Genomic DNA, 24800 nt, shown 5'->3' with positions numbered 1-24800 from the left:
GGGCGCAACTCCAGGTACAATGTGCAGTACAACTGTACTTTACATGGTGAATGTGAATCCCCAAAACTCTTATACAAGCTTGATTACAGATGTGCGTCAAGGGCCTGGTGAAAAGAGAGAAGGTATATTTTCACATGAGACATAGAAAGAGACTGTTAAGTACTGAAAGAGGTAGAAACTACAAAGGATAAGGCTCTCTGACAACAATGGCAAGCCTGAGAGAAAGAAGAAAGGCATGTGAATAAAAGGGAAGAGAGTTTTAGAGAGAAGTTGGAATAAACTTTGGACTGGTTGGTTAAAGTCATCAAGAATGGCGGCTAGCTAAAATAACAGGGAGTTTAACTGCCTAAATACAGTGAGTGTGAATACAAACTGAAGTTAACAAAAATACTATATTTAAGGGCAAGGGCTGAGACTTTTTCATATCTAGTGTTTTGAATGTTTTGCTCTCTAAAAGGAAACAAAAGGAAGCGGAGGCCCATAGACAAGATTCAGCAGAAATTCAATCAAGAAATAAATCACTGATGAAAGAAGAGTGCCCTTAGAGTTAGTAGCACCATCTCCAGTGACTATGATGGGGTAAGAATTTTAGCCTTCCAACCCAATGTCCTGGGATGTCTTAGAAATTCAAAGCCCAAACGGAGTATGCTTTTGCTTATTAAGGATTTGGTGGTGGGGGGGAACCTGTCACTTCAATGCCAGTAAACAGACTGGGTTTTCATGCAAAGAGACAAGGCAGTCCATACAAAGCAAGTTTGGGCAGATTTTGCACACCGTGCAAGGTGTTTGCCAGTGGGTTTTGTGTGTCAAGGCTCCACTAAAGTATCTGATCCGTGCACTGATCCTTGAGCCTTACTGGCTATGTGAGTTTCAGCGAAGATCAAAAAGACCTCATTGTCCTGTGAGCAAGACTCAGCCACTACGCGTCGACAGAACAATTTATTAGGGTGGCTTAAAGATTCTTTTATACAAAGAAGAGTTATGTTCCAAAAATAATGCCGATTTATTTTCTGTGTACCTGTGCAAGATTCTGGGGGCTGGAGATTCAGAGAGAGAAAGTATAGAGAAGAATATGCATGGATGGATGTCTCCCATCTGAATTTTCTAACACAGATAAATCTAATTAACTGCATGTGTATTTACCAGCTCATGATATCTAACTATCAATCCATCTAATCTGTCACCATGACACTGACAAGGACTTCTCAAAAATACACAACAAGAAATATGGGACTCCCCAACACAACAAAAAGTGGAATGGAAAATAGTATCTCGTCTTCCTAGAGGAGCCCCCTGCTTAACATCAGTTCACAGATTGCCAGTGTCCAAAATACCCATCTTCTTCCTTGAGCCTCCCAAACTCCAGAGATGCCCTTTGTGGAGCTTCAGAGGGATTCTTTTTAGTACTCCTCCACTGCAGTGTTTGAGAGGTACCTAGAGGTATCCACACTTTTCCATGTTTCTACGAACCCTCTGAGGTTTGGCTATCACCCAGAACACCCCCTCCATGTCTCCTCCATTCTAGGAATAAAAGTAAAACCGAAGGAACGTAAAACTCGTCTAACTTGTGAGGTTTTCACTATGCCAACAGAGACTGCTAAATTTTCCAGAGAGCCCCCACCCTGTCGCATAAATATCAGGTAGTGATCAAAAGCACAATGTGCCTGCTGACAAAAGGGATCTTGCTCACTGTAACAACACTTTCTCCACCTCTATCTATCTCCCTTTTCTTGAGAACACAGTTTTACACTTGTCCTTCATACAAATAACCCGAGGGTGGGAATTATTCAGAAGGCTCGTGTTTGACACCCCATCTGTTCATTTCTGACAGCGATATATAATGTAAGGCTATAAAAACTTGAAAAATAATGCAACATAAAAAGGGATTGACTCGGCTCCAAGAGGCCATAAACGGTAACAAATACCATTGTATGATTTATTTCATGCTGTAATCTTTACAGTAAGTCATCTTTCAGACATTTCCTTGTGACAGGTTTTAATAATATTAATGCCCAGAGCAATCCAAATCATCGCCAATAGACATATTTATCAAGCTGCCAATCCAAGTAAATGAAATTCTATAAGCAATAATGTAACATGTTTAAAGGAAGCTAATAAAACAAGTCAGGAGAGAAATATTACTGCAAAGTATTCTCTCTCTAATCCAGCCCTGGATTTTATACAGCCAAAATGCAAATCTTTCCCTCCATGATTTATTGCTCCAAAAATACCAATGACCTTTTCGGGAGCTCTTGCACAGCCCTTCTCACACATTTATAAAGATCGTGATGCATTCTGCCAGATTAGCTGAGCTAGAGTGCTTAGCATTACTGCTTTGTTTTGCCCTACCTTTGGATTGGGAAGTGATGGGTTGCATCAAAGAGTAAGATCTTAAGTCTTTAAGATTTATTAAAGACTGACAAGCCCTAACGTAGGCTTGGCAACTCAGCAGGTATTTATGAGCAATTATCCAGGCACTAGATAAGTTTCAATTAAGGGGGAGCTAAAACTTGGTTCTCTAACCTGTTTTCCCCTTTCATCTAATTCAGGTTTTATTAATCCTTTGCTTGACTGAAGTGACTCTTAACCAAGACAAAAGGGAAGGAGACATTGCAGTGCTGGGTACACATGGAGCCTTGCTCACAAACATTCTTTTGTGCCTCATGAGAAGCTTAGCAGGAATGAAAAACAAGAGTCAACAATTCAGCAAAACACACACCATTAAATTTGTCATGCCTTAGGCAAGAATGTGGGGAAAAACCATGACTAGTAAAGCAAGTGTATCGATGCAGGGGCTCAGAAGTGCTTGAGGAATCCTAACAGGTTTTTATGCATTCTCTTCTGGCCCAGCTTTATAGGTCTTGTTTGTTTTGTTGTTTTGTTTTTGTTTTTAATGATGCTAATTAAGTTCTTTCCCTGGATACAGAGATCTGCTGCTTTTCATGTGGAAAAAAAAAGTGAGGAATGAGTCGAGTGTGTGCAGTACAATGGAAGATATCTTTCATTAAAATACTCTAGGACACCAGAAATATTAGCAAGGCCTGGACCAAGTATGTGTTTTGAGTCTTATAACAGGCCATGTCCAATTCCTTTTCACTAGACATTGAATTTTCATGTATTCTGGTTTGATTAAATTTTTCATCAACTATCCCACATGCAAATCTCATCTCAAAGCCTTAGATGTAAATTTCTGTTTAAAAAAAATGGGTATTTAATGACTAAGTATTTAGCTGGTTAAACTTCCTGATTAATGAAAATTTTCAAAGGAACCTGTAAGGGTGGGAGGGGATAGGTACCCAAGTCAATTTGGAAGCCCTGCCTGCTAGACACAGAGGAAGTAATCCACACTGTCTACCCAGAGGGCTCTCGGAATGAAACTTATGTTGAAATGCCTGCTCTCCTTGGTTCAGATCACAGTTTACCATCCCAAATTAAACACAGAAGAGATCTGAACTTGGAGCTCCCCTTGGCCACTATCCTAACCATTGGAATACAAAGGGTCAGTGTTAGCTTTTCTCTGGGCTAAACATCCCAGGTGGGAAACTTCAGCTTTAATCTGAAAACAAGCAATTGGATCCAATTCTATTTTTGGTTTAAATAATAATAAAAAAGGATATGGGATTGATTTGAAACCTCTAAGCTTGTTATGAAGAGTCAGCCTCAAAACAGCTATATTTAGCATTGTGCAGGTTTGCTCCAAGACTTCAGATATCTCATTTCACCTCTTCTACTTCCCTTTGCCTTCCCACCCTTTGTCTGCCCTTTCTACTTAGACTGCGAGCTTTTTAAGGCAGAAACTGTCTTTTACTATGTGCATATACAGCATCCAGCCTAATGGGGTCCCAGTTCCAGTAGAAGTCTCAAGATGCTACTATAATACAAATAATAAATACTGCAACTAATAATAACAACACTGTAAAACTTCCTCCCCAGGGAAGTGGTGGAAGACCAGTCCCTGGTGGCATTTAAAATTAAACACCAGAAAACATACCTGCCCTGACTGGCTAGAATATAGCATCTTTATGATATGGTGAGGAGGGATAATCTTGGTGGGGAAGGGAACAATTATTTATCTGATATTTGGCCATGTCTTTAAGGGATTTCAGATCATCTCCTAGTAACATTTTTGTACCTTGCTAAGCAGCAGCAGAGATCTCAGGAAAAATAAATAAATAAGTAAGAAATATATAATCTCCAAGGTGTAATCCCAGAGTATGGAAACTCACTTCTCTTAAATACCTCCCTCTGGCATAATTGACTTTTCATGCGTATGTTAATAATGATATTTCAGCAGGTTGTGAGGACTTTTTTTTTCCTTCCCCCTTTGGTAAATTATGTTACTGGGCATGAGGAGGGGGAGGGCCACATTATAAATCTAATTATGCTTTCACTTATATTTAACAAGTCAGCACAATATAACAGTACACATGTACGTATTTACCATGCCAGCCAAATTTTTTCAGCTGACCTAATTGGTTGTAGGGCAGCAGCTTCAAGCAACATTTTATTGTCCTGATACCCTGTACGCACTGGGGACAGCTGCTAAGATGCAAAGCTCTCCAGAGGAGATCTTAGACTCCGTGCCGTGCTGACATTTGCCTTTGCTGCCGAAGCACAAAATAGGGTTGTGGAGGGTTGGGGGCTTTATTTATTAAGCCTCTTTAGCTCTATGGTGCCTGTAAATTGCATACAAGTAGAAACAAGGTAAGAAATGCTAATTTGTGCATCTCCCCTCCACTTCTAGGTTCCTGTCTACGCCCTACAAATTCTAGTATAACAGTTTGCCAACGTGTCCTGCCACCCTCTCTAGTGGGTGGTTTGGAAAAGCGTAACAGCTTGCTACTACTGACAGCTCAGTATCAGACTACGACACCCCTCCTTATGCTGAATAGAGCAGCTCAGGTTATGAGGAGTCTCACTGAAAGTCAACTGGACTGCTCAGCAAGTTAACTACACTGTGGATATGAATTCTGCAATTCACACCTTGCCTTAGAAAACAGATGACTATGCTCTGCCATTACTTACTGAACTCTGCTGGGAATCAGATTCCTCCAGCCAAGGAAGAATTTAGATATGCAGCCTAGAAAAGCCTTCTCCAGCATTACTAATGCTAGAGAGAAAGGCTGTAGGGTGTGATTTCTCTTGGGTCTCCATTTGGCTTTAGAGCAAACTTCTTTTAGGGCATGCCAGAGTTTGCGACTCTTCCAGATTGCTGCCATGACCACATAGAAATTAAGTATCTGAGCGATGAGCAAATCTCAGCACTGGCTGTTCATGTTCCCACCCCAGCAGCTGCCCTTGCCTCCCCTCTGTTCTCTCAGAAGTAGCAGCAGAATAAAACATGCTCATGATTCAGCTGTTCAGCGATGGTGTCATTGGGCTTCCGTCTAGAAGGCAATGAACACTTCTGTGAGGTTCATCAATCCCTTCCTTCTCCTTCCCCTTATTTCTCCACACTGGCATCAGGACTTCACAGCATCTCATAGATGCTCACAGGCTTTGAGCCTGCAGGAGGGTATGAGCTGTGGGGCCAAAGATTTGGACACACAAGCCTAAGTTATGCTCTTCCAGGCTGTTCAATTAATCAAGGTAGAGAGAAGTCATAAACCATCCACTGCAGCCACAGCCACTAACAATAGCGGAATTAGGGAACAGGCACACCCTGCCATTCCCACTTTCCACACAGTAAGTCCAGGAAATGCTTGCTCAGCACACACAGCTCTGTATTTCTTACCCATCAACAAAACTCAGAGGTGGAAGAACCCCAAAGGACCTTGACTTTGCAGGATGTCCATCTGAAATACGCAGCGATTCTTGATAGAATTTCAGTTTCTCTGAAACAAAGGCAATGAAAAAGAATTGGCTTCCTTTTGTATAGCCCTCAGTTGCATTTAGACTGTGGCTGCAAATGGCTACTATGCCATTTGAGGATTCTGTGAGGGCTTCAAAAAGGCTAGACAAAGAAGTCCTGAGTAACCAGTTATCCATACAACTGCCCAGAAATATAGTACAGCATTATAAAACAGCAGTTCTATCTAGTATGCATATAATAGTCTTAAAAGTGGTGAATGCTACACACTTAATGCAGCATTTCGTTCCAAAGGGGACTCCTTTTCTTTGTGAGGTTCTTTTGTTGGAATGCAGAAGCTAAAAGTGAAACTCATTGAAAACTGCTGAGTTTTTCCCCCAAATGAATGAGACCTTTGTCTCTTGTCCAGGTGGACAAACGGATGAAGGAAACTTACACCCACCACACATAACCAAGGTATTCTACAACATAACACACACTCGTGATCTGTACGACCTTTGTTCTCTCTCATTTTGCACGAGAAAGAAAGAGAAACATTCTTGACTAGACTGAATAACAGGTTATCTTAGAAAACGGGGGCCCAGGGCTGGTCCTGAAGGCAAGGGGGACCAAGCTGCAGGGGGGTCCTGGGRCTGGGCCTGTCCTGAAGGTGTGTGTGTGGTGGGGGGAGTCCTGGTCCTGCAGGGGAGAAGGCATGCTCTAAGCGCTCAAAGAAAACATGTCCTTCCACATGAGAAAAGTCAGAGGGTAGCAAGAGTTCATCCACAGAATCCGTGCTGTCTTCTTAATTATCATGAGTGACTTGCAATTTTTTATGTCTCTATTCCCATAGCATCTCTGTGAGTCAAACTCATGTTAGCTTCCTCACTTTCCCATCAGGAAACCAAAATTCAGAAACGCTAAGTGGCCTAAAGTCCCAGATCAAGTCTGAGGAATCAGATCAAGAAAATGAGCTCAAGTTTTCCAAATCCTAGAGTAGCAATTTAACAGCTGGAACATCTTTTCACTGACATTTGATCTGGTCCTTTCTGGGCCAAATTCTGAGGTCATGGGCCATTAAGCCCAGCTTTATAACACCCAGTAGTGATTTGAGATGTACAGAAGCAACTCTGGAGATTTTTAAGAGCACCAAAGCCTACCTGCAATCTCCTGCTTTTCACAGTGATGCAGCAGGTTCAGGATGCATCATGCTATTTCTCACACTCCACTCCCCTGGTCTGTATCTTTGTTGCTAATCTGCATTCCTCCCTGTGTCAACATTTGACAGAAGGCGCAGCAAAGCTCTCCATGTCACATTTGTCCAAACATGTCCAACACATACAGATGGGGAAGGGAATGTTGGACTGGAGGAACATTCGAACACACATCTCTATCTCGCAGTCTCAGAGGTGAACCATCCCATACACCCTTCGCTTCCTTGTGGTGTCATAACTACTGCCTAACCATACTAACCCATACGAAACAGCTACTGATTCTAAACATACCCAGGCACAAAAAGGGACATCTCTCTGAATGGGTGATTTGTCAACCTTAATAACCTGCTCTACACTGATGTGCTAAAAGCAGGTGCACTTAGTCTTGGTAACAGGATAGCTCGTTCTACAGCCCTGTGTTCAGTGAGGTGGGAGTTTGATGGATAAAGAGGGAGCTCTCTGACAGCACCATGTGCCACAGTCAATCCCTCTAGGTCAAGCGTAATGAAAGTATTGTAAGCCAGGTCAGAGGATGAAAATTCAAAAACAGTCTGTCCCACATGGGGACTAATAAGGAACTGAGAAAACTCTTTTAGTTTTCTAAACCAAGATACTTGGCTAACTCAGTAGAGCTGGGTTCAGTTCCAGCCTTCACCACACTCTCCGGGTCACTGTGAACAATCTGTGCAGGGCCTGACTGCTCAGGGTAGCTCTGAGATGTTTCAGAGAGGGAGAACAGGGGGAAATGCTCTCATTTACTTTCACTGCTTGACCAGGTCCTGGTGGGGAGGGTGGTTGTCTGAGGAAACCTTATTGCCTCTTAATACATATCTGGTGATTTTATATATATATATATAATATATATTTATATTTATTTATATTTTTATATATATGTAGTAATAGCTTTTGGTCAAGTTTGGATGATAAAGGAGAAACAGCCATTGTTTTCTCTTTTAACTGAACGCCCTCTAGTAAGCCATTCACGCTCCTGTTAAAATGACAATAGTATGTTAGCTCCTTGTCTGAAGCTCACAATCTCTGAGGCTCCTGTATTAGTTTCTAGATTCATGACAATGAACTTAATCTTCCACTAGTGTAAATCTCCCTATTTCTACTGCAGGTACTGGAGACATACTGGTCTATGATAGTTGGGGGCCTTCCTCATCCAACCTTCTCCACCTCCCTTCACCACATGCTGGCTTTGGAGGCAACCAGACCACCACGTACCATTTAAACTATGTTATAGACAGAGGAGAGGAATGAACCAAAGTGCCTATAATTAAGCTCTGTTTTGCTCCGATACATCCAGAATCTTACAGGAAACTGATGGCAAGGTTTGTAAACACCTGCTTTATTAATATGCATTTATATTTAAATGCCAACCTGTCCTTTTAAAATCTAAAATTGCCTAGGGAACAGGAACAAAACCAACCAGGCAGGGAGCTCCTACAATGTCAATGTTTTTTTTGCTTGTCATTGACTTTTATTAAGATGCCTTTGCAGTTTATGGAAGTCTCTTTTCTAGGAGGTACCTGGCTTTCAGAGACCCTAGTTGTATCTACGTTGTTAAGTGTGTAGGACTGAAAATGGACTCCAGTTTGCCTTCCTATGTGACATTACTACAAGGAGTCCTCCAGGTGTCAGCATGTTTGTGCTCATTCACTCAGCCTGGCTGAGCACACTGTGAATGAGTTTTGCGTTTATCTCAACCATCTGCAGTTCAGAGAGATGTTTTGTAATGGGGTTTGGCTGCCATCTGCTGCTAAAAAGATTTATAAGCGTCTGAAATATAAGTAGGCATGCATGTATATATTCACATTTAATTGAAAGCTCCTTGTCAACTCTTTAAAGCAAGCACCGTCTCCATGGAGGGGAGACAGTAGCAGAGAAGTTCACAAGAGCCTGGAAGGAGTGTGCATGTGTGTGTGTGTATATATGTATACACAGACATCACACACACATTCTCACATACTAAAAGTAACAAATGATGTGTGTTTAGAAGTCCAAGAATGCTTTGAGCGTTTCAGCTAGCATATGAGATTGCAGAATCCACACGCTAGCCCTAAATAGCCCCACAATTTTGGTGAGCACAGAATGGTATTGCAAACAACAGTTTCAGTCCACTGCCATTGCTAGGACATAAATCAAGTGTCACCCACTAGGTTTACTAAAAATAGATGTGGAAATGCTAACGTTATGTTATATGACACAGGTCAGGCTAGATAACCTAACATTATATTTTGCTTTAAACTCTTAATAAAAAATGCAGCAAGCTTCACTTTGGTGCAGTTTAGACTTAGATCCAAGAGGTCACATTTTCTATTTCCACAGAAAACCAAAGCCAAACAAGCCCCCAAACCTTGAAAACAGAATTTGAGGTGAAGGAGGAATAAATTGCTCTGCTTTGCATTAGATGTTATCATGATTAAACTGTTTTTTCCATCCAGCTAAGTTTTGCAATCCTCTGAGCAAACACCGGTAAGTGTTGCCATATGCCCTGCACAACCTCAAAAACAATTTGCTGACTTCATGTTTAATATTTCCTATTCTCATGACTACAAAGATCTAGACACACTTCCTCAGGGAATCCTGATCAAGAACCTAGTACAAACTGGGTGCAAAATTCTTGTTTTACCCAGCTGTACCTTTTGCTCCGATTATATGCATGCTGTAGTAGTAAGACAAATTTGCTTCAGTCTCTGTGGTTAAAGAACAGTAGCCTGTGCTAAACCCAGTTGTAAGCAGAGTGAAAGTTTTGGAAAAGGTATGTTTTATCCTACTTTCTTTTAAGCTAAGAAGTTCTGACCCTTCAAAAAAGAACAAAGAAGCATTTAAGGTCTAAGAATAATCCATGAGGTTTATTAGCCTTATCAGAAAACACCCTATTTTATCTGACAAGTAAATGGCTGCATTCCAACCTATCCTTCTAGAAAAATAGTTACTAAATACACAATTAACACTGAGATTCATTCAGCCACTTTTTTTTTTTCTAAAAAGGAAACAGAGACTTTATAATTGAAAAAAAGTTACCTGAGAAAGGTTTTGAGTGAAGTCTGCCTTTACACTGACATTTTTTAATCTGCTCTGGATCCTCTATATCACTATGACAGGCTTTACAGTAGAAATGTGCCCTAGAAAACAAAAGTGGATTAGGCAGAAATGGATTATATTTAACTGAGCAAAGAATAAATGCATTTGCCTGCTCTTGAAAGCTTTTCTGTTCTAGACCTTTTTTAACAATACAATAAAAGGGAATGTTACCTTTTGACTTCTGCCAGGGAACGAGCAATAAAAAAGCCCATTGTATTCCGATGCAGCTTTATCTGTACAGATGGATTGATCAGGATAGTGCTGTATTAGGAAACCATCAAAAAAGTAATTACAATTTGTCTATCAGCTGAAATTTTCGGCTTCGATTGTGTAAGAATTCAGAATGGTTCATTCCTACCTCAAAATCTTACATTATTCTGTTTTGTTATAACTTCTGTGACTTACGAGAGACATGAGACAGGAAAATTAATTGATACATTTTATAGATGAATTTCAATGACACAAAGGGAATTTATTGTCCATGAAAACTTGGTGGAGACGTGGCAGAACAGGGGCTCAAACCATGCACATCAGCTTTTGTTAGGATTTCTTCAGTTTACTCAACTCTGAGAGGTTCCTGGGGATATGAGGTTGTTTTTAAATAGTTTGCTAAAGTTATAAACTTCATAGGAAAAGGGTGCTTTTACCACCACATTATTTTGAATGCATTTAATTCAATGAAACCATTCATAGTCTACCTGTAGACTGAATGGGCCATATATTTTCATTTCTCCACGGGGTCACTGAAAATCCTGAATACTCCCAGTCAAAGCACAATTTCTGTGCAACTAAAGATAGTACGGATTTAGAGGGTTTGATGTATTTGCTGTAATGCTGAATCTGCCGGTTATACCCAGGGGAGGAAACCTCTTTTTCTAATGGACTCCCTTCAAAATCCAGGTCAAATATCCCTCCTGGGCTGCTGTAAGCACATCTTGGTGGAATCCCCTTGCAACATGATTAAATTTACCAGTTTCCCCTAGGCAGACCACTCAAGGTACCACCTCAGTCCAAATTGTTATTGATTTCCACAGTTTTACTGAATATTAGCAGTGTGAATGGAATGGGGAAAGATGACAAGGTTGCTAACCTTTGCCTTCCACATGAAGGTCCTCTATTCAGCTCCTCCTTATTCATGGTTCAGAGGACAAACAAAACAGACATATGAATGACTATAATCATTATTACAGATATTGTGGCAACAACTAGAGGTCCCAGTTTCAGAAGAGGTATCTCTTCTATACCAACTGTTGCGTAAACAAAGCTCAAATATAGACTTTATCTCCAAAAGCTTCCAGTTCCCTTTTCCCTCTTGCTTTCTCTTTCCATCATTCCTTTTTCACCCAGACAACATATAAACCAAGAAACAATAGATTGAGCTGTGGCCTGGTTTTCATTAGTGCTAAGCAACTACAACATCCATTGATTTCTTTCAGCGTGGGGATCACTCAACACTTCTGGAAATCAGCCCCAATGTATTCCTCACAGCAGTGTTTCCCTACACCTCTTCATTTTGCTTTCAGAGTTTCTATTCTACAGTTTGCTCAAAACAGCCATTTCCTTTATACAAGTGGAAAGAGTAATAATTGCACTCAATAGTCTGCATTTTCTGGATGATTTCTCAAGCTTTTCTAAGATCTATGGTGTTCATTTATTCCTCTTTCTGAACTAGTTCCAGCTTCCCCATTAGGATGTCTTGTATTTCATCATTAGAACAGACAGAGAGTGTTATCTGGCCCAGGACCAGATCAGCTTCAGAGAGAAAGAGCTGTGCTGCCAGCATTGACAAATTATCCCTTTATGACAATGCTTTATAGCATTTAAGAGCCTCTCTAAACTCATGTGGTTAAAAAATGAGGAGGCGTTTCCATTACCAATGAAAATAAATATGCTTGAGTCATGCCAAATCAAAGTGAGAATTGCATGTGGAATGGAAGGTGAGGATGATGTTTCATTCTCTGTCTCTTGCCTGATTATCTGTGAGAAAAAAGGAGACAAAGGAAATTGTTGCATATGGTAAAATTCACTCACTGGCACTTCTGCAACCAGAACAGACATCTTGTTCCTGTGTCCTAAATATTCTGTATAGGGAATAAAGAGGTGTATAAGCTTTGTGCAGATTTGGGGGCAAGTTTTTTGGAAATTTTTAGTTTGGGATTAGTTGACTTCTTGCTGGAAGAGAAGTCTCCCAGACAATTACCTCTCTCCTTGACTGCCAAATTTGAGTTCAATTCCCAACAGGACAAGGTTCAGTTTAACAAAGCACAACCTGGGGAAAGAAAGCAGGTCGCAGTCACAAAAGAGCAGAAATATCTGGACCTGTCTGTACTGTGAAAAGACACATCTGAAGGGAAGCAACAGAAAAACATCCGTGTCTGTTCTACATACCGACAAACCTCAATAAAAGTCATGCCTGCAAAATCACTGGAGAGCTGAAAAGTTATTACTTTGTAGTCTTCGTCTTTCAGAAGCATCTTGTTCTCCACATATTTTCTCTTTGTCTAAAAGAGCCAACCATAAGGATGATGTATTTATTCAAAGGCAGAGTGAGTAGCATATGTAACCTAACACTGGGCTGATACTTTAATACTATATGGTATTAAATCGATGGCCCTCAGTTACTGAAAGTGGAACTGAAATCAACCATATGTTGTCAGAGACAATATCAGAGTTAATAAATACTAGRAAAACCTATTAGGTCAGGAGAACCCTTAACTTTTCTGGACACTTCCAATTCACATTATCACAGAAGAACAGCCATTATTATGACAGAGGAATAAAGTTAAGGAGAAACTTCACAAGACCGCAAACTACTGGGAGCCCATTACTTTGGGAAAAGTTACACCTTACTTTGCAGTAAGATTAATGCGTCTCCCTGAATATTTAAATGGGGACTGGTCTTGCATTAAGTTTTGCCAATCATAACTACAATTATTAGAGATGTGATATATTGCTGAACAGTGATGCCCTACTCCAGTATAAGCACTTTTTTTTTTTAAATATATAGTTGTGTGACTAAAGAAGGGTTGTTTATATGCAAGTAGTTAAAGCAGCAAAACGTTCTGCTGCTTACAGCTCCTTACAGTTGTAGACTGTCACTCATTACCTCATAGTATAAGCCATTCTCTTGGCATATGAATACCTTTCACATAAAAATTAATAGGCTATGTAAAAAAAAAAAAAAGTTCCTTTCCAAATAAAATTTAATGGATTTTTTTTAATTGGAAAAAACCTCTTATGTCAAAAGTTTGTTGAGTTTTCATAGTGTGCTTTAAAAAACTGAAAATATCAGCTTTGTCATGTCTCAACGAAATAACTGGACTTGAATGAAACAGCATGTGTCAATGAAAAAAACCCCACCTGACAAGGGAGTAGCTCCAGTTCTACATAAAACTTCAACATTGACGAATTCTCTATTTATTTCACATAATATCTATTTAGTTTGCCGAAATAAATTTTGTGAAAAATCCCTGAAAACCAACAGTTATCTCTAGCACAAGAAGTTAAATTTATGTGAAGTATCACACATGGCCACTAGGTGATAGTAAAAGCATGTCCACTGCAGGACTAGCAAAACCAAGACTTATTCAGGCCATTCAATGCCCAACAGTTATTTCTTTTTATCTTTTTATTACACCTTCTGGTATTGACTGGGAAAATGCTGAGCAATTTCTGGGTACTGCAAAGTTAATACGTAGCTTATGATTTTTGTGTTGTAGTAGGTAATGATCAGGAAAGACAGGTGAAAGGAGGATAAATTTGGATCATCTCCCTTTCAGAGAGATGATATGATTTCTAAGTGTCACTTCAGTTTCTGTTAAAGTCTATGTTGAGATCCTAAGCACCACTGCAGCAATTCAGAGACCTCAGACTGTTCTTGTGTAAATGGCCCCATAAGAACAAATCAAAGAAATTAATAAGCCCAGAAGAACACTGAAGTGGGAAAAACATGCTATTAACTGCACAGGGCCTGATTTTCAGCCCATTTTCTTTGGGTCAAGCAGAAGCGATCCTGCTGAAGTGCTTTAAGTAGAGATTCAAATTATGAATGCAATACAGAATGAAATCAGGTGCAGAGGCAGAGAGCTAACAGGGTCTATACAATGCTGTAACCAAAACTGATTTATGGGTTCTTTCAGAGGCAGTGCAGCACTAACATCACATTACTGCTTTTAGATCTATAGCAACAGTCATGGTACTTCCACATGTCACCTAAATACAGCAGTGTGGCTTGCTATGGGCCATCCTTTGCCTTGGCACCTCTTTGCACACTCCCTTGTAAAATACATCCTTATGCTCTTTTGCTTTAGCTGTGCTCTAGAGCTCTATTTTTCACCTCTTGTTTCAAATTCAAATATTAAATTAAAAATAGTCTATTAGGTTTTCTTGCCTTCTCTGCCAAGCTAAAACCCAGCATGTTAAAGATAAGCCTGAGAAGATCCAGGTGCAGTTTCTGCTCAAAGCAGTCAGGCACAGATTTCAGAGAAGATCTCACTGGCCTACATTTGCATTACATAGACAAGTGGAGGATGTACCTCAGTATTCTCTTTCCCAATGAATAAATTGGTTAGGAGAGTAGACAAGCCCGGAACCAAGCAGCTTTGTGCTATAAAGCCTAGCTTCAGTTCAGCAAAACAGATGATGCTGTCTCCAGTCCTCCAGTCCCAGTTGGGGATGTTTGGCAGGTATACCTGTTTCATAGTAGGAAAGCGATTACAAGTCAGCCAAGATAAGCACGGCCACAACGTTCCTGTAAAATAATGTTTCTTGTCTTCTTTGCCTTCATTATTCTATTTTTTGAAAATCTGTGCTGGAATATGCTAATAGATGGCTAAACAGGCTTCTGAATTCCTCATTATAAATGGATTTTTCAAAAAGCCCAAAGCCAACATTTTCAAATGCATTGCTGGATATCATTTGATAGGCTGTACTTTCCACGACCAATACCAAAGCAGACATATGATTAAGCAAGTTATTGAAGTATGACATGCTAGAAGCACTCACTGTATGGCCCAAGAACATTTGATGTCTGAGCCCTCAGTGATGCTTGATTTAAGCCCAAGATAGGTGTTTTAACTGTTGAATAAGCATTTGCTGACAACTATTACATCAAACAACAAAACAATCAAAAAGTTTTGGGTTTTTTTTAGTAATGTTAAAAGATATTCTACCTACATTAGTAATTGGATGAGTAAGAGACACTGGATAAAATCTTGGCCTTTTATAAAAGCAGGATCTTTGATTCCAAAAAGGCCAGAATTTCAGCCATGACAACTAGCATGACAGACAGACAATTGTGCTACCTTGTTACGAGACTGAATTATTTGTAAAATCACTCTTGTGTTTGGGTAGTTATTCTTGATAGACAGCACTCTAGGAAAAAAAATATAACTTTTGATTAATATGCTTGGTTCCAGCTAAAGTCCTTCATTTTTCAAGTCTGGGTAGATTACTCCAGCAGAAAGCAACTGGAGAGTGGTCACACCAGAAAATGGGATACAGCCCAAAGCCCATATCAAGGGACCTCTACACATTGAGCAAATCCAAGTCCATCATCTAGAGAGGAAGACAGAACGATTATAAGCTAATGGCACACAATATAGGACACAGGGTAAAGAACTGTACCTGTACCCCACTAAAACTCTAGAGCTGAGAGAGGCAACAGTAATTAATATTAATTCGTTTTGCAAATTCCACCTGTAAATTCCACTCACAGACTAAAACCTCTGTTTCAGTACACACCCTACAAATAGAAAACAAGGATAAACCAATTTGGAACTTGGACTTCTGGACTGATTCTGGGGTAGGATGCTATGCCAGTTAAGTCATCAACTCCATATAATCCAGCAATATTAAAAGAGTCCCTAATTCAAGTCTGATCAGTATGAAGATGCTTAGGAGACCTGGCAGTAGAGCTGCACAGGACAGCAGTGCATAACTCTCTCCAGCGTAAAAGAGCTAGATTGTTCAACTGCTGACACAGCATTCATGACAGTGAAAAGGGTAATAACACCATATTAAATAACACCATATTCTGTAGGGGGCTGCAAGGCTGCACAGATCCTACCTGTCTCAATCCTTCAAAGCATCTGAAAAAATCATAGCAGAAAGCAGTCAGTTAGCTTTCAGAGTTCTCCTGACTGAAAGGACGTGACAGGACAAATATGCTCCCCTGCCAGACTCACTGTCTGTGTCGTTGTTAATATCAGTCGTGTAGAGAACAAAGGCACTGGAGCATCTCATCCTACCTCATGATATTGGAAGTATCTTCAGTATAAGGTTGTAGAGAGTTAACATCTGCTAGAATCAGACAGGCACTTGCAGACCCCATCTGTATCCCAGGAAAGAAAAGTCATACAAGGGTTTAATCTCATATGAAGTAGAATAATCTCCCATAGTGAGCTGATTTAGTGGCATACGATCTTGGGCATGTTTATAACTAAAGACATCATGATCCTATTACTTTGGAGTTGTACACATGCCCAAATGTTTTGGGAATGACATAGCCTGGAGCCTTAATGTTCCAGTCAAGCAGTAGATAAAGTACGCAATGCATATATCCATTTTCAAAGTGCTGAAAAACATGAAATTTATAGCTCCTTGTGCTAAAACCTTCTAGAAGAGGTTACAAAATAGGCAGCAGTGTTATATTCATCCTCAGCAAAGTCCAGCCAAAGTAATTCATGGGTAAATACTTGGGCAGGTCAAAAGAGCTCCATCTCTGTCATCTAATAGGTATTTGAGTTGTGCAGTGAAGTTGTTAACAAAGAATAGTTTCATTTATGGTAGTGCTTTTATAATCTTCTGGGAACTGGATGGAGATCCACTGATGTAGGTCACTAACAAATAGAAACCATAGTTAAGTCAGTGGTTTATGTCTGGGGTTTTTCGTTTGTTTGTTTGTTTTTTAAGTCAGGTCCATTCCCTTTGTTTCTATTGAGCTATTTTACTGAGTCTTCAGTATTTTAAAATATGATCTCACTCCTTTTCTGGTCATCTATGGATGAGACTCAAACATGAATCTTGCTTTAAAGGAGGGCTACATGAGAGCTGTTCCAGGAATATAAATAAAATTTCCAGAAATGCTGCATTCCATAATATTCCATAATATTTATTCCTGCATTCCATAATATTTATTAAAATTACTTCATCCGTTTGACTTTGTCCTTTATTTTTTCTTCTTTGGGTGCTCGAAAAATTTATAGTCTGAAAAGTCTGTTATGCCCAACCCTTGCATTCTCACTTCCCATGAGTGATACGTTAGTATGCAAAAGGTAGCTCCAAAATAAAGGGAGCTACTTGAAGTATAAATCTCAACACGAAGTGAGTAAATGCAGCTGATGTATCCTTTCATAAGGGACAAGATTTTCCAGAGATTGGCTCATCAGTCAGAAACAGCAAACGATAAAGTTCTTACCCCAACCCTCTTTAGATCTTCAAAGTTCAGCGCAGAGCCATAAAAGAAAGTAGTATAGGCCGAACAGCATTTGAATACAGCTTCCAGCTCCAGACTAGGAAGAGACCTATTCAATACAAACAACAAGAAAAAAAAAATCCATTCTCTCATAATTATGTTCTCTTCAATTCTCCATTTCTCAGAGAAGCCATTTGCCATGATTACTTGCTGTTTATAAAAAAACTACAGGGATTTTGGTAGCTCAGTTAAAGTACATAGTTTAGATTTTAATGAAAACAAATTTTTATAAAACTTAACAGTCATGGAAATATTTCCTAGATTTTTCCTGTCTTTTGCTAAGGTCATTAATTTTTCCATGAGTATCATTCCACAACCATCCATGCAACTCTAATTTTGCAGCTCACTTACTCCATGAGAGTCAGGAAATGACATTTCCTAGAATTTGATTCTGCATTCTGTGTTCACATGGAACTGCTGAACTTTTTCTTCCCAACTCAAGTGTTATTCTCCCATTCAATTTAGGTAAACTATATTTCATCCACAAACTTCTGTAACACTATGTGACCTATAAATAACATTGACAAGATATTCCTACATTAAGCCTAGTAATAAAGAATACCCTGTAGGAAGATATCCAATCTTGATTTAAAGATAAGAGTGGGAAAACCCATCCATTCTCTAAGCAGTTTGTCCCCGTGATTATTAGTCACTTTTCACTCTTGAAAATGCATGCCTTGTTTCTTGCTTGAGTTTGCTTGCCTTCAAATGCTAGTCATTAGTTTTTGTTGTGTCTATCTTTTCTATATTAAAGAGGAATTTTCTACTGGCTGTGAAGCTACTTAGTCACTTCAATCAAGCCAACTCCCAATCTTCTTTCTGTTAAGCTAAACAGACTGAACTCTGCATCTCTTCCTCTAAAGCATTTTTTCCTGTCTTTGAACCATTCCTGTACCTCATTTCCATGCATCCTCAATTCAACAGCTCTCTCAGAATGTCATGGTATTTTAAAAGAGATGCCTATAATATTCTGCTCACCTTTTACCCCACCTCCACTGCATTCCAAGGCAAAATCATGTTTGTTCACCCAACCATCACCTCCCTCTGAAGCTTCTGCTTTCAGAAACATGTCTAATAGTTTCAGCCAAGCGGAAGAAGGGGATCCAACAGGACAGTTTGTTTGGATGCCTGATATTTTTTTGCCACAGAAAAGTGGTTTTACTCTCCTCCTTTTGCCATACTGGAGTATGGCAAAGGCAGAAGTTACAAATTTCTTCCTACCCAGGATAAAAAAAAAAGTATGAAAAATTGAGACAGCTGATAATTAATTGACTGACAGATTTGGCAAGACTTAAAGTTGGGTATCTCAGGCAAAGTCAGTTTACTACACAATTTACAGGGGATTCTTTTTTAAGTGATCACAACAGAAAACATTTTATCGTGAACATTCCAGCATGAAAGTCTCATGCCCCAGTTTGTTTTGTAACTCCCATTAATCAGCTATACAGCGTGGCTTTCCTTTACTTTCAGACCTCCTACATTTCCCCTAAAAGCGTTAAGGGAATGAATGTGAATTATCTCAGAGAAATACAGATACTTACTCTCCCAGAAAAAGGATTTCTGTGCAAACATTTCCCTTGTCCTGAAGCAAAAAGTCTTGTAGGAAAGCAGTGACACTCTCCAGAGTGATATTACCGCAGACAACAATATATCTACAGGAGGAGATCAAGCAAGATTTGACACTTTGAAAACAGTAGAGTGATTGCTGCAAATCTGACATTGTATGACATTATATTTCTGCTTGTTGGTTATTAAACCGAGTACTGCAGAAGACAGTCAGTTTGTGTCTTTGACTTGATTAATTTCATCCATCATGACCATGTACCTCAGGAGTTATTTTGGAAAGGAAAAGGAACTGTAATTGTTAGAAGTAGTGAACAGTAGAGATTATGAAAGGAAAGGTGAGTCATAGAAGGAACTTGATAAAGCTTGGTAAAGCCTGTACCTAATCTGCCCAATCCTGAGTGGCAAAAAAGCCAATAAGATAGCCTAATTTAGAGATCAAAGAGACCTACCATGTCAGCTAGCTTCTCTCTTCTTTTGAGCATAAAGCCTATGCTGAAGGGTGATGTTGACAAGGTCTGCTGAGACACTTTTGAGGTAAGGATCAACCAAGAGTAAGTTTCAGGATTTGATTTGAACTACTACAGGAAGCTTCCCAACCTAATAACTGATCTGATTTTTACTTTGCAAATACAAATAGCAACGATACTTACTTTTTCCCACTCACCACTTCATAGGAGGATTTGTAACTTCTATGGCTTTCAATAATTTCCACAACTTCAGGGATAAAGTTTGCAAACAGTACCTAAGACAACAAGAAATATCACATCTCTCAGAACCACTTCCATCTATCCTAATTACGATAAATTAACCCGTGAGAATTTAAATTGTGTGGAACAACAACTACAAATTTACTTTGGATTCCTAAAATCATTGACACCTTGGATTCTTTTTGTCTAGTATTTTGGCTTTTGTTCTGTCAAGCGTTTGCAGCCTCAGGAAGAAATACTAGAAGCCTTGCCAGCTCTTAGAGGACAAAATACTCTACAGCCATGTCAGTAAGTACTTCGCGTTAAAACTCTGTGTTTGTGCCTAGATATCTAATTCCTGCTGGAACTCTGCTAAGCTCAAGTCTTTGGTGACATCGCTGTTTACTCTGTCCCCAGCTGCCATTTCCAGAAAAGGAATAAAGGTTTCTTACCAAACCACCAATGATGAAGAAAATAATGAAGGTTCGACCCAGGGCTGTTTGAACCACAACATCACCATAACCAACAGTGGACATAGTCACCATTACTAGGTACATGCATTCAAAATAGCTGAGGGACTGGGAATTTCCAGGGTGGACCCAAGGATCTCCATTGTTTTCTACCTGTTTGGGGGAGAAAGAAGAAAGAAGTGAAAAAAAGTTTAAAAGAGGACTGAATCAAGGGGGATGGTTTGAGTCCATCTCTGATTATTGATTATTTAATAAAGAAAAAATGGCACTATTATAATTACTGCAGAAGTGACTCACTACCAGAAAATGGGGCCTTGCGACTATGTCTGGCAACATATCCAAGTAACTGCACTGGCTTAAATCATGCTTTGTCCTGATACAACAAAACTGTTCCCTCTCTCCCCCTCTCCAAGAGGAGGCCGCACTCCTTTGGGAAAACATACACCCAAAGCTCACACAGTAATACTGATTTAAGGCAACAAGGAAGGATGTGTAACTGATTGTACATACCAGGTGAATAAATCCCGCAGCTGTGAGCCAGGTGCTGAGAAATACAGCAAAGAGTTTGGAGAGCTTGATTGAATAACTAGAGATGGAAAATGGAAAAGCCCAGAGCTTTTAAGACATAACATTATCTCTGCAAAAGTTAAAATTCCTACATGACACTATCTCTGCTCAAAAAAACCCCTTCTCATGTGTGCAACACTACATAAGGATTTAGAGTTATAAACAACTTCCTACATCCAGCCTTTTCTATCATAGGCAACATGTCAAATAATCCCATTTTTGATATTTATCAAACTCCAAAACCTGTAAGAGTTCTTGTATGTATGATTCCCATTTATTTTTTTCCCCACAGAGTTTCACACAACTAATAGTTATAAAACTTTTTGTAATTTCTAGCCAAACATTATTGATAGTCAGTTTATTTCCATATGCAAAACTGTTTTTTTCCCCCCCTCCCCTTTATTACCAGAGTTGGCCAAAATACAGACATCAGGGAGAACATTATGCTTCCAAGTATACTTGGTCAGGCTTTAACTTACTTGTTCTTGGTGATCCTGAGGAACTGTAGTATTCGGGGAAGTTCTAACAACCTAAGTGCTCTCAGAAAACGCAAACCTGCAGAAAAGCAAGCAAGTCAAAGAGGACAAAAAAAATCTCCATCTAGAGGAAGAGTGTTTGCATGTATTCAGACAAGTTTAGACATGCATGCTGTGCTTTCCACATATTTATAGTAGATCCTACATCAAATCTGACAAGAGAGGATAGCATTGCTCTGTATTCAGAGCCTTTTGCTGCTGGATTTCCATTTATGTCCTCAAAGGATGCCTTAAATTACAAGAAAAATTAAGAAATGCAGTTTCTTTGAGCTACAGCCTGAGGGATTAAGCGACATACAGGTCCACTGGACTTTAGATCCCAGAGCATGTATAAAAGTCATTCATAAAAACAGGGTACCATCTTTACTTCCCTTCTGAATAACTCCACATCCAGTTGGGGAAGTACAGTGATGGGTAAGGTATTAAAACCCAGGCAGACAGACAAACTGAACATAGGCAGTGCTTGGTAATTCACAAGCCTCTTAAAGTTTAAGAGATTTTACCAGTAAGGCATAATTTTGCTCCCACTTACAAAGAACAGTTTTCATAGTGGTGGTTAGTCAAAGTGTCCCCAAGTTAAAATAAACTAAGTGAGCATTGCTGTAAGATGCAGAATAACAAGGATAGAGAGCAGGACCTCCAAGTCTCACTTACCAAGCCAATTCTTCTTTAAATAATAGGAAACAAAAACTGGAGGAATGGTGAAGAAATCCACAAGAGAATTCAGCTCAAGCCAGAATCTCAGCTTGTCATCTGCTGCCACCAACTAAAGATGAATAACATCAAAAAGCACGAAACCTGTGTGATCTTGGGTCTCATCAGAGGAAGGAGAAGGCTCTCTGAGGAGGAGACTCATTTTTGCAGTCTGCTTTTTTTAGCTTCTGTGGACACCCACTTAAGGCTTCTGTTTTGTTTCAGAAAGGCTTGGGCTGAAGCCCTGAGAACATAACGGCAGGTTGGACCCAAAGGTATAACGACACTTTCTTTCTCTCCTCCTCTCTCATCTGCCCATTCCATCTTTTTTCTAGGGTACCTTTCTCTGTGGTTCTAAAGGATCAGTATAAAACCCAGGGACAGGCAAGACCCCATCCTTATTACCTAAAATCATCACAGGGAAAATCCTGCTTTATAATGACTTGGCTAAAAATTCTAATGCCAAAAGCTAGGATCAAAATGTATTTCACAACAGCACAACTAATGGTATTTTAACAGATGGCATACAGCTAGCTATCCAGTCCATTCAAGACAAGCAGAATAGAGACCTGGCAAATTGATTGAGTGGTTTAAAGACATGACTAATGTGTGAGCTGGGAAAATGCTGGAAAATAACCAGATTCCAAAAAGAAAGCAATTAAAAGAGAAGCTAAAAGACAGGGTGGCTCTGAATTAAGCTAAGGCAATCAAACATCATATTTCAGAACACCTGTTGTCCCATACAGGTAAACTGTTCCCAAATATGTATTTTTAACTCACCTTTCTCATAAAGTCCCCTTACCCGTAATCCAAAGTAAAGCAGGAAGAAAGCATTGAAGCCTGTATCTATAAAAAGGATGCTGTCTGGAAAGGAGATCTTGAAATCCTGTCTTCTAATGGGGAAATATAAATCACAGCCAGTGGAAGGAGGGAGAGGCAAGAAGAAAACAAACAACAGATAAGCTATAAAGTGACATTTAGTTTTTTTATTTTGATTACAAAATATTCACTAAACCAGAAGTTCAAAGTATTCACAATTTTGTGTAATTTAAATCACTGCTTCCTCAGCAGGTTAGAGTGAATGTTAATAGCAGGTTTATATTAGCATTAGCAAGTATGTTAAAACACGACATTATTTATCTATCCTGCACTTTATACTGGAAAGTTTGGTTTTCATCCATTTAAGCAAATCCTCCTATCAACTTCTCCAGGAGCACCTTTCTGCTGTGGACCAGTATCCTCTTCTGTACTCAGCTTAGTTAGAGGAAGAGATAGCTCCTGCAGCTATTTCTTACTGAAGCCCTACTGAACATGGACTTCTATCTGCCAAGAGAGCAGTTTAAAGCACTAGCTAGTTTCCGGCAAAGTCAGCCAGGCTAGTTTCAAACACTAATTCAAACTTTCTAGGCCAGCTCCACTGACCTTGCATCAAATAGGCTTACAGAGTGCTGAAACAAAGTGTAACAGTGGAGACAGATGCAGGTGGTAAAATCTGGCAGTGGAAAGCTGAGGGAATAAACTTTTCCTGCTGCCACCACCTTGTCCAACAAAGGATGTTTGACAGTAGCTCAAGAGATTACAGGGTAGATTCTCACACTCACTTGCTGACATATTGTCCATACCAGGCTGACAGTGAGTTAGGGACGTTGATTATGAGCCAGCTGAGACACTTCCTCCTCCAGATGGGATATTTTAAAAGGAGAAACAGAACTAAGTAATCTAGTCCCATAGGTCAGCCCAGGTGAACATCTACTTTCATATATGGGGTGTAATGCTATTCATGGAAAGAACTCTGTGTGAATAAGATTAACTGCCCATTTGTTCCTTAAAAAGAAACTCTTTCCTTTCTGAAGCTATTCCTAGCTGTTTGTCAGATTTATAGTGTCTTGGGATTAAACATAATATTGGATTGCTCTCAATGTATAATTCTGATTCTCAGGTTTACCTGTGCTGATTGAATTCAGTTCAGACTGCTCCATAGCTTTTATATTTATCTCATTTTATGATTCCATTTTATTTTTCCAATGTTATGCACCAGTCCAAGCAAAGCACTGAGAACAATGCTCTAGCATATTAAATCGATCAAAGGGTTTTACATATTAATATCCTTTTACCCCTGAGCATACTCTATAAAATATATGCATTCAGGTGAAGATTGATAGAGGCCATGGCATGCTTACTCAGTCTCGTTATTTTATTCCCATCAAATTGTTTACTGAAGGCTGGATTTTATAGGAGAGCTCTGTTCCCACTTTGGTACGAAAAATATGTGGCCAGACTTTCAGAAGAGTTTTGGGTAGTGGGTTGTGAGCTTTATTAAAAGCCCAGCATTCTCTAAATATTGCAACAGGAACAGCCGGGCTTTGAATGCTTTTGAAAATGTATGTATCAAAATGGGTGCCAGACCATTTTCAAAAATCTGTTTCCAGCTGTAGAACTTGGAAATCTGTCCCTCATTTCTTCTGAGAATCCAGCTTTGAAGGTGTAACTGGGGGGGGGGAAAGCACACACAGAAAACAGCCACACACCCAAACACTCCCTCTCTCCCGCCCAAAAATAAACAAACGAAATACCCCCCAAACTGCTATAACAGAAAGATATATAAGGCATCTTTCCCCTTCCTGGCTGCATTTTCTAGCCCCATGCACTGCACAGTCTGCTGCTATTATGCAGTTATGCCAAAGGTACGCTTTTTAAGTAACTGTAATCCCCATGA

At 39.5% G+C, this 24800-nt stretch overlaps 1 protein-coding gene across 2 annotated transcripts in view; it reads right to left on the bottom strand.

Annotated features, from left to right (window-relative positions):
• Window positions 1-24800, bottom strand: part of KCNU1 (potassium calcium-activated channel subfamily U member 1) — an 83874-nt gene that overhangs the window by 25117 nt on the left and 33957 nt on the right. For both annotated transcript variants that reach the window (XM_026064462.1, XM_026064461.1), the window contains 16 exons: window positions 22887-22977; window positions 22046-22157; window positions 21335-21410; window positions 20799-20874; window positions 20271-20441; window positions 19783-19874; window positions 19108-19218; window positions 17510-17615; window positions 16341-16423; window positions 15396-15465; window positions 14628-14783; window positions 12481-12593; window positions 12293-12361; window positions 10264-10353; window positions 10033-10133; window positions 5735-5834 (listed from right to left, as the gene is read on the bottom strand). In XM_026064462.1, coding sequence (XP_025920247.1) covers window positions 5735-5834; window positions 10033-10133; window positions 10264-10353; window positions 12293-12361; window positions 12481-12593; window positions 14628-14783; window positions 15396-15465; window positions 16341-16423; window positions 17510-17615; window positions 19108-19218; window positions 19783-19874; window positions 20271-20441; window positions 20799-20874; window positions 21335-21410; window positions 22046-22157; window positions 22887-22977 — 1617 coding nt within the window. The remainder of the gene's footprint in view (window positions 1-5734; window positions 5835-10032; window positions 10134-10263; window positions 10354-12292; window positions 12362-12480; window positions 12594-14627; window positions 14784-15395; window positions 15466-16340; window positions 16424-17509; window positions 17616-19107; window positions 19219-19782; window positions 19875-20270; window positions 20442-20798; window positions 20875-21334; window positions 21411-22045; window positions 22158-22886; window positions 22978-24800) is intronic.

Source organism: Apteryx rowi, unplaced genomic scaffold (genome assembly GCF_003343035.1).
Source record: "Apteryx rowi isolate R43461 unplaced genomic scaffold, aptRow1 scaffold_217, whole genome shotgun sequence".
Lineage (NCBI taxonomy): Eukaryota > Metazoa > Chordata > Aves > Apterygiformes > Apterygidae > Apteryx > Apteryx rowi.
Note: the sequence above shows the minus strand (reverse complement) of the source record. Positions and strands in the feature narration are given on the sequence as shown.